General features: G+C 35.2%; 1 protein-coding gene across 5 annotated transcripts; it reads left to right on the top strand.

Moving 5' to 3' along the window:
- Positions 1 to 514: 514 nt before the first annotated feature.
- Positions 515 to 5,260, top strand: LOC145160724 (BEL1-like homeodomain protein 2). Of its 5 annotated transcripts, none has more exons than XM_079080015.1 (5): positions 515 to 706; positions 1,111 to 2,293; positions 3,021 to 3,424; positions 3,543 to 3,603; positions 4,581 to 5,260. In XM_079080015.1, exons 1-5 carry the CDS (start codon positions 684 to 686, stop codon positions 5,022 to 5,024), a joined length of 2,115 nt encoding a protein of 704 aa, XP_078936141.1. In that variant the 5' UTR covers positions 515 to 683; the 3' UTR covers positions 5,025 to 5,260. The 5 variants fall into 5 exon arrangements, with proteins under 5 accessions (XP_078936141.1, XP_078936142.1, XP_078936144.1 ...); XM_079080016.1 differs by having other exon boundaries at positions 516 to 706; positions 1,066 to 2,293; XM_079080018.1 differs by lacking the exon at positions 515 to 706 and adding an exon at positions 715 to 831 and having other exon boundaries at positions 1,066 to 2,293.
- The last annotated feature ends 5,089 nt before the right edge of the window (positions 5,261 to 10,349 follow it).

Genomic DNA, 10,349 nt, shown 5'->3' on the forward strand with positions numbered 1-10,349 from the left:
AAAGATACGAAAACTTGATTTATTATGTTAATTTTAAGACATTTTTTTTAATATTTCTAATAACACAAAAAATTGAAAATTAAATGAGATTGTTAAGATGACAATCAAGTCTTTAACGAGTTTGTTTTGATCTAACGTTTCACCTTTAATTCTTGGGTTTTTGGAAAACTATGACCTCCATCAAAAACATTCCAAAAACATGGTCATAAAGATTATATTAAAAAAATAAGTATTATATAAAGTTTTGTAATATATATAGATGAAAAATAGATATTTTGGTGATTATTCCTGATAATCCCCCTACATATACAATCTTACGTACTCTATAGGTGTATGACAATGTCTAGAACTAGAAGAATATACACAAGAACACAACAGATATTTTCCAACTTTATATATATTTCGGTGAAAGGAATAAGATAATATGGTTGGGTTTTAAATATTTGCCGTTAGAATTTAACGGCGTTTAACCTACACACTGTTGTTTAGGTCATTGAGAGACACCTAAATAGCCAACTGGAATTATCACCCTTGCAATCATTGTCCTATTGCCCTCTCTCCTCCACAAATATATCTCTCACTCTCCCCCACCCTCGCCTGTCTCTTACGCCACTTTCCTCGCCCACTTCTCCGCCGCACACGGTCCAATCCACTCTCTCCGGCAGCTACTTACCCTCAAACTCATGTCCAGAATGTCATTTCACAGGTAAATTATACGAACACATATCACATGTACAACCAATCATCTCCATCCATACTCAAATATACATATATCCATCCATGTATTTATACAATAAACAGAAACACATGACTTTAAGAACTTCGTGATCAGTGAGTGATCAGATCTATCTTTAACCCAGTCACTGAACTTGTCATGTGGGTTTTCCAGATTTAAAGTTTTTCGTCGGGTTTTGTTTGATTTTGTGTATACGTTTGTGTTTTACTGTCATTCTTTTATTATTTGTATTTAATACACTGTCTGGGTTCTTTAATCATGTTACGCTTCTCTTAGGTTAAGTTCAACTGAATATATTTGAATTAAATTCTATGGGTATGTCCATGCAGGAATCATTAAAATATTATTAATCAGTTAAATTTGTTGAAAATTAGTCTGGAGTTGATGGAGCTGAACAATCTGAGGGTCGAATCACATGTAGCGCAGAAAAACCGGCGACGTAAATTGAGATTTCAGCAAAGCTCCGGTGACCTGAATAACCAACATCCACTTCATGACCACCCTCAGTTCGAACCCAAAGATATACACCGACCCTTTTCATACAACACCAATGTCTTCCCTTCCGAAATGTTCAATTCCGTTGCTAGGAATCCACATCTGCTGTTACCTTCCGGCCATGGTTTTGTATCCCATGACCAAGATTCTAGTCCAGGTTCAAGTTCGGCTTTGGGTTTGGGTTCTTCGGAGAGGATGTTGATAAGTTCCAGTGGTGGTGGTGGTTTTGTTAATTTGGCGAATCCACAGAATTGTAACGACTGGAAAACTGTTGTTTCTTCGCAACAAGCTGCAGCCAGTGATCATTGGAATTTAATTAGCTATTCGAATGCTGCTGCTGCTTCGACGAGTATTGATCAAAGGAACTTGAATTCAGGCTGCTATGGCTACCAACAAGATGTGCACAGTGTTCCGGCGTTTGGTTCTTCTCCTTTTTACCATAACACCCTTCAACAAGATCAAGTCACTCTTGCCCAACTTCCTCATAGCAAGGACGATTCCGTGATGAATCAGTCAATTCCATGTTGGATGAACAATTCTGATCATGAATCGGGTCTTTTAGCAAACCGAGTTCATGAAACAACAATGGCTGCAAATGAGGGTAACTGCAACACTCAAGCCTTATCTTTATCACTTTCATCAGTCCCACACCTTAAAGATGATCAACCCAATCTACAATCGGGTCAAAAACCTTTAAAGTCGGATCTATTACCACCCAACTCCGATCCTAAATCTTTCATGGGCGTTTCATCTATCGGTCACCGGAATACCGGTCCACTGGGTCCGTTCACCGGGTACGCTACAGTTCTAAAGAATTCCAAGTATTTGAAGCCTGCACAAGAACTGTTGAACGGGAATTGTGATGTAGGGGGTCAGGATCTTGTTCAAGCAAGTCATGATGTTTACTCCCACAAAATTCTTGAAGAAGAAATGAGTCGTGCTTTCAGTTCTTCGGATGCTTCAGAAGATCCTATCAGTAGCCGAAACAATAACTCCGGTTCTGAATCTCTCCGTCCAGAATTTCATCGGAAGAAGGCCAGGTTGCTATATATGCAGGAAGAGGTACCCTTTGAACTTTGAAAGGATTTGACTTTACAAACCATCGTACTTGATAAACTCGTTTTCCTTTTCAAATGTACAATTAACACTATCTTTTCTATAACTGATGCGTGATTTTGTTGATCTTTTCAGCATTGAGATATTTTTAGAATTAATCTTGAAATGATATATGGTTTGTTTATTTGAAACGAAAAACTCATGGTTTTGGAAATCGGAAATCCAGTCGCTTGCAAAGTAGGGACAGATTAATTAAAGAAGGGTGCTATAATAAACTACTTGTAAATTAGTAAAAAAGGTACTTATAAATAGTAAAAAAGGAAAAAAGGGTGTCTTTTAAGCAACTCCATTAACGAAACTAATTGAAGTACTTGTAAATTAGTAAAAAAGGTACTTATAAATAGTAAAAAAGGAAAAGTAAAAAAGGAAAAAAGGGTGTCATTTTAGCAACTCCATTAACGAAACTAATTGAAGTACTGTAGTTGACCCATTTTTTTGTCACTAATAATTTTTCAAACCTTCGCCATCGCCATGATTGTTCTTCACTTCACATCAAACTTTTCATGACAGGCTAGCTAGCTAGTAGACTCCACTTAGTGTCTTTTTCCAATGAGGAAGTAACAGTGACCCAGAGATACACATACTGTTATGTTTTTTCTCTAATGATTTTATTCATCGTGTACGTACTGAATGGAATACTGATGGAGTTCTATTCCTGGTTGGGTTCCACAAGGTATGCAGAAGGTACAAGCAGTATCTGCAGCAAATGCAGATGGTGATTTCAGCTTTTGAAACAGTAGCAGGACTGAGTACCTCAACACCTTACGTTTGTTTAGCTCTCAAGGCGGTTTCCCGGCATTTTCACTGTGTAAAGAACGTGATTTCCGATCAACTGTCACAAATGAAGAAGATGATGGGAGAGACCATGTCCATGAGTGGTAATAAAGCAGCTTGTGATCCTGATTATGTGACATCTACTTCTCGCCTGAAATCCATTGACCAGAGACTTGAAAAATCCGGTGGTGGTTCTGCCGCATTCTTTGCATCACAACAACCGGTGTGGAGGCCTCAAAGAGGTCTCCCTGAACGCGCTATCTCAGTTCTTAAAACCTGGCTTTTCGATCATTTCCTTCACCCGTACGTAATTATCTTTTCCCAAAAACATTATTATTATTATTATTATTATTTTTTACAATATATTTTAAAGTATGAGATGGTTATAAAGTTGACATTTGATCTCATTATATATATGAAGGTACCCTTCGGATGCAGACAAGCATATGTTGGCTACTCAAACTGGCTTAACCAGAAACCAGGTTAGCTATCTTGACTACCCAAAACCAAATTTTCTTTTTTTAACCCATTTGTTACACTAAATTGGTGTAAATGAACAGTATAACACCAAATAGTTGATCTATTATTCCCTTGCACCATATTTAGAGTTAAACTTTCATGTACATGTGTACTTGCAATATGGTCATTCATGTTTGAGTTTATACATTTCTAATTAATTTAATTGTATTGTTAACTTGTAAAATTGTGTTATATATTAAATTGAAATTAATTAATAAATATATGTTAAATTTAATCTTTATGTTTTGAATTTATTTAAATATAAAATTTTGTTTAAGTCTTTAAGTGTATTTGTAATATTTCTAAAAGTGCATGCGTAATATTTATTTGATTGTGTTTTATAAATGTAATTCTTTAATAAGATGTTTGTTTTAACAATATACAAATCAATATTAGTTATATACAAATAAACTATTTGATCATATATATTAAATTGAAATTAATTAATAAATATATGTTAAATTTAATCTTTATGTTTTGAATTTATTTAATATAAAATTTTGTTTAAGTCATTAAGTGTATTTGTAATATTTCTAAAAGTGCATGCGTAATATTTATTTGATTGTGTTTTATAAATGTAATTCTTTAATAAGATGTTTGTTTTAACAATATACAAATCAATATTAGTTATATACAAATAAATTATTTGATCATATAATTGTTAAATATAATATATTTAATAAGTAATTAGTTATATAGCAAAAAGATGTATGACAAATTTGTAAAACGCTAATCTTGAAAATCTATTTAAGTCAGAAAAAATGAATATTCTTTTTGGTGTAAAAATGATGTAATAAATTGGGGATAATCACTATTTGCACCAAATATTACATCATTTTGGTGCAAAATAATGTAATATTAAACACGACACTTCAAATTGATCTGCGATACATGTTTTTGTTAAAGGTGTTTGCTAAATATGGTTTAATTAATATGTTAGGTTTCAAACTGGTTCATAAATGCAAGAGTTCGAATTTGGAAACCAATGGTGGAAGAAATACACACCCTTGAAACCAAAGGCTTGGCTGAACCGAACCAACCAGATGGTCAGGAACCTAACCGGATCGACATGGGTTCGTTACCAAACTCGCAGCAACAAGAATATTCAAGAAACAATGGGATCTTAACAGTAGTAAATGATCATGATCATGATCAATCAAATGACCATGAGAAACAAGCTACTGATAGACCCGAATACAACCAGATGCAGGCATTAACCAGTATGGACCGGCTCATGAACATTATCCCTTACCCTCGAGCCACATTTGATGCAAGTGGGTTGGGTCCGGTTTCTCTTACTTTGGGACTTAGACAAAATGCTGAGCATGTTCAGCAGTTGCAGCAACATTTTGGAGGTCAGTTGATTCATGATTTTGTTGGTTAATTAGGTTTTGGTTTTATTAGCATGCAATATGCATGTGGGATGACGAAGGGATTTTAAGGTTAATTAGTCACTGATAAGAAACAAATGGTGTTGTTAGGAGATAGAGAAGGAGATACGGTTTTAATTGATGGTAAACCTCATCTTTTTTTTTTGTTCCAATATGCTTAATTAAACAAGATTGGAAGTTGTTATTGTTTTACAGTAATTACCAAAGAATATGGATGTTGCTTCCAAAACCCTAATCTTTGATTTCATGAAGGTTTGGGTGTATTTCCCTATATAGTAAGGTAAGGTTAGAATTCGGACAATGCGAAGCGATGTTTTTTCATGGATATTAACCAATTGGTATTGAAATGCATGCTTCTCAAGCTAAAATAGTGGCCTCAAACTTTTATTATTATTATGATGTTTGTGATGCTAAAACCTTGTTAAGATTTTTTTTATGCTTAATTTAAAGAATATTCAAGTGTAAAGTGTGTGTTACGGTGTTCGAACTCAACAAATCATAAAATCGTATTACGCATAACACATTTTATCGGATGCATATATAATTATATAAATAAATAATATAATGGAGAATTTTGTATTTCTTTCTTAAATATAAAAATATCATATTTTTTTATCTAATTTCTAAATAAAATATTTATTATTAACAAACTTTTAAAATATAATATTTGTTCAAATCCTTGTGTTTAATATTTTGTTAAGTATTTTAAATTTTTATTTTTATCAATAGACTATTATATCTCTTATAGAACTTATTTTAAATAAAATATAATATTTGTTCAAATCCTTGTGTTTAATATACCGTTCATAAATATTCATATTACTTGTTAAATCCTCAAGCGAGAATTAAAATTTATTAGGATTCTATTCCTGCTCCTCGCACCTTACTTGAGAAGTTTGCATCTTCCATTGTATATATTTAACCTTACTTGAGAAGTTTGCATCTTCCATTGTATATATTTATTAGTTTCATATATAAAATCATGCAGAATCTTTAACTCATTTAAGTGCGTATGAGAGACGTTTTTCTATTTTGTTGTCTCAACTCTCAACCAGTCGGCTTATTATATACTATTTGCTTCCACTAGATAATGTCACAATACAACGATTAGTGGGATGGCTGTGCTAATAATGCAAACGTATCCCGGAGAAAGAAGGTTTTAACACATCCCTAATAAAGAAGGTTTTTTGAACCTGTCTCAATATATTTTTTTCTCTTAACCTATGAAATTCCATGATTGGTAAATAGAATTTGTTTGTTTTTGATGTGAAGCTTCAAGGTTAACATAGTTTTCAAAAAATTATTAGTATCGTATTGGAACTTGAGTTGTAGTTATGTTAAAACTGATGTTTGTTTTAGTTTTTTTTTTATTAAAAAGAGACAACTCCTTTCCCTATGTTAAGCTAATTCAATCAAGTTCATTAATATAAGCCAAAATATGAACTGGATTAGTGTTTTTTTGTTTTTTGGAACTGGATTAGTGTTAAAGTGAAACACCAACAACAATGAACTCACATATAAGACGTATACGATTTACTTTTGTACCATATAATGTTAGTATGTTACATAATGTTAGAGTTTAGGTCCAAGGTCATTAGATGTTAGTTGTTGTTGTTTTTTTTTTTTTGAAAGGCGGATGCATTAAAAGAAAAAACGACAAGCAAGAGGCTAGCAAAAGTTACAAGCATTAAAAGGAGAATTACACCACTCAAATCAACATAAATTAGAAAATTTTGAACGATATTTGATCCAGTTGAAAGAAAGAAGCCGAAGATCATCCGCCGTCTTCATGTGAGAGCACCTCTTCTTGTGATACACCACCAAGCTATGGGCTTTCTAGATAATCCAAGTTACCAAATAGGAAAGGGCCAAAATCAACTTCATTTTCAGCTTATTAGAACTTGAAGCCTTCAACACATGTATGAGATCTTCCTTATTAGTAGGGGGAATCTCGAAAGCCTTGCTCCAAGTCCGAAACCATTTACAGATACAAGAAGAGAAATCACAATTGAGAAAGACATGGTAACGAGGAAGACAAAATAACACCACGGGAAGATAAAGGATCGTTTGATAGTTGTTGACTGGGTTATAAGCTGATTGAGTTAGAAATTATGACTGAATATACATCTGATTGGCTTAGAAATTCTGAAATATATTAATATATAAGCATTTTTATTGAATGCTGAAAATCACCACTTTACCCGTCTGAAATATATTAATATATAATCATTATTTTTTGCTAAATTGCATATATTCATCAAATCACATAAAATCATTATCACAAATTTATTGATTTACGAACTGATTGAATTTCTACATAAACACAAAATAATCAAGTGTTTTTCTTTCTTCCAAAACTACGAGTAACAACCTAATTGACAACTTTATATATTGCATTCTTCAAGATTCCAAGAGGGTGATGATCTCTTCTATGAAGTACCAATATATATACATAACTTTACTTCCGTCCTTAAACTAATCACCAGCTAACACCTCAAACTGCTCTGCCTCGTTCACATTGTCTAGAACACCTGCTCTGCCTCGTTCACATTGTCTAGAACACCTGAAAGGACAATTTTGTTGATGGCTTCAGTTTCATGCATGTAGATTAAAGAAGATTCAAGTTTTTTGCTTAAGATCTCACATGAAAAATTAGTTTAAGGCTATTCCATACAACCATATTCATAGTAATAACAAATTGAAACATCAATAAGTATATGATAATACATCTCTCACTACTCCATATTTATGCTTTGTTCTTGACATATAAACCAAAATGTTCACGTTGTTCCCATAACAATCGCCCGTACAAACAACTAAACTAAACAGAATCATGAATAAAATGTTTTTTAATGTATGACCTTAACTCAAGGGTACTTAATGTGATAAAAACATCAACACAAGGTTCTCCACGATAACATAAAGCCACGGGACCAAAATCAATTTTAGAAACCAAAATAGATTTTGAATTCATAGTAGAGAAGGATCAGTTTCAGTACAAATGAAAATTAGGTTAATTACAGAAAAAACACATACAAATTGTGAGGTGGGAGCTATTGGTGCTTTATTCAATTCACATACACATACAAATTCTCGAGTTCTGATTCAACAAACATGATTCAATTCATATCTAAAATCAGCCAAAACACATTGTAACACTGAGTTCCAGGTAAATATCATTCTTGAGTTTTGGAAATTCAAGTCTTAAATAAAGAATTTTTGTGGAGATCACGATGTGGCAAAGGATGCACCATGACGTGGTCAAGGCCTGTGTAACATCCCGATGATGAGGTATTTTCAATTTTAACCCTATGTATGAAAGAATATTGCATTTTAACCCTTGGGTTTGAGAAAGATTGCAAGAATGGCCCATTGTGGCATTTTGGTAATTTTGGTCAGGGATTAGTACGCCGAGCGTACAATGTGTATGCTAGGCGTACTGGGGCGGACCCTAGTACGCAGGGCGTACACCGCATACACAGGGCGTACATGGTAAATCCTCAAACCCTAATTTTTTTTGTTTGGTCCATATATAAGCATCATTATCCCTCATTTCTCATTCCCCCGTCAGCCTCCCTCTGAGAAAAACGACCATCTAGCTAACCCTAAGTGAGAAGAGTGCATCTTGAGCTTATCTTTGTGTTTTGTGGCATTCTTGAAGAAGAAGTAGAAAAAGGTGGTGAGAAGAACTTTGAGCTTGGAAGCAACTTAGATCTTAGATAATCTCCTTTCTAGCAACCTCCAGGAGGTAAAAAGCTCATAACTTGGTCACCCCATCTTGGAGATCTAGCAATTTCTTCATTTAGGACACTTTTGGTGTAACGACCGTCATTTGAGGTATTAATTATTAATTATTTCTTAAATTATTGTTGGGCCAAATACGGATAAAAAGGACTATTGGATTGGACTTAAGCAAATGGGCCAAAGAATTGGGCCGCCCATAAGACGTACGCTGGGCGTAGAGGCATGCATTGGATACGGTGGCGCGTGCGCGTACACGCAGCGTACCAGGATTACGCGCAGCGTACGTGAGCAGATGTAAAAACCCTAATTTTTAGGGTTTAAGACATATAAATACCCCATTATAGCCACCCCCTGGCCTCCTTACCAGCCCTCACCCTCAGAAAACCCTAATACGCCCTCATACTCCATTTGTGTGTGATTGACCTCTTGAGCTTATTTTTGGTGAAGAAAAGCTTGGACGAAGTGAAGAGGAGTTGGAGAAGAAGAACTTGAGTATCTTGAGCTCAAGGATCTGGAACTAATTCATCTTTTGGCACTCAAAGGAGGTATAAAGCTTTTGACTTTCCTCTTTAGAAGCTGAGATCTAGGATTATGGAGCTTTGGACCTTTTAGGTCTAAAGGATGGATCTTTATCATGCAACTTCGTTTTTGAGCTTGGGGTTGCCATCCATGGAGCTCAAAGCATTCCTATAGCAGTAAAGTTTCAATCTTTGAGGCTTTTATGGAACCATGGATGAGATCTAGCCATTTCTATGGAGTTAGTTGCTATTATTCTATGTTTGGGCTCATTTGGTGGGTTGCAAGCCACCAAGTGATCGACTTTATGGATTAGGACGTTGAAAAGGACCTGGATCTGCAGTTATAGTCTCTGGAGTTGACTATTAAGTGCTTAATGGGAAAAGTAGCTTTACAGGGTAGTACGTTGGGCGTACCAGCTAGTACGCGCAGCGTACAAGCCATACAGCAGGTACGCGTTGCGTACAGAGGAGTACGCCCCGCGTACTCAACAGTATTGGGCTTTTACCTTTTGGGCCTTGGTTTGGGCCAACTATTGGACTTATCAGCTATTGGGCCTTAGTGGGCCATCAGAAGTCAAATTTTGGACCAAGGACATGATTGGGATTAGGGAAGGCCCATTTGAGAAGTTGGGCCCAATTTAGAAAATTGGGCCATTAGTGGGCCTTAGTGGGCCATTAGTGGACTTAGAAGGATTAGTTGGAATTGGGCCTTGGATATGGTCCAAAGTTAGAGCAGGTGTAAAATGGTCATTTTACGCTTAGAAGGATTCTTAGTTTTCTGACTAAGTATTATTGTATAGAGTTAGTCGAGGAGTCGTGGGAGCAGCCAGCAGAGATTCCTCACACACGATTTCAGCATCCAGTTTGAGAGGTGAGTCTTCTCCTATAGGAACGGGTCTAAGGCACCAAGGCCAGCCCGTTTATGTGTGATTGTATGTGCAGGGGTTAGCCCGATGTAGATTTTATGTTTCGGACTTCGGTCTGATGTCGGGGCAAGCCCGAGGAAGTTAGTATGCTCGATGTCTTCGTGATTCTTGCATGTGTCTGATTATGTGT

This window comes from Lactuca virosa, chromosome 2 (genome assembly GCF_052849685.1).
Source record: "Lactuca virosa cultivar CGN04683 chromosome 2, Lactuca_virosa_CGN04683_v6, whole genome shotgun sequence".
Classification (NCBI taxonomy): domain Eukaryota; kingdom Viridiplantae; phylum Streptophyta; class Magnoliopsida; order Asterales; family Asteraceae; genus Lactuca; species Lactuca virosa.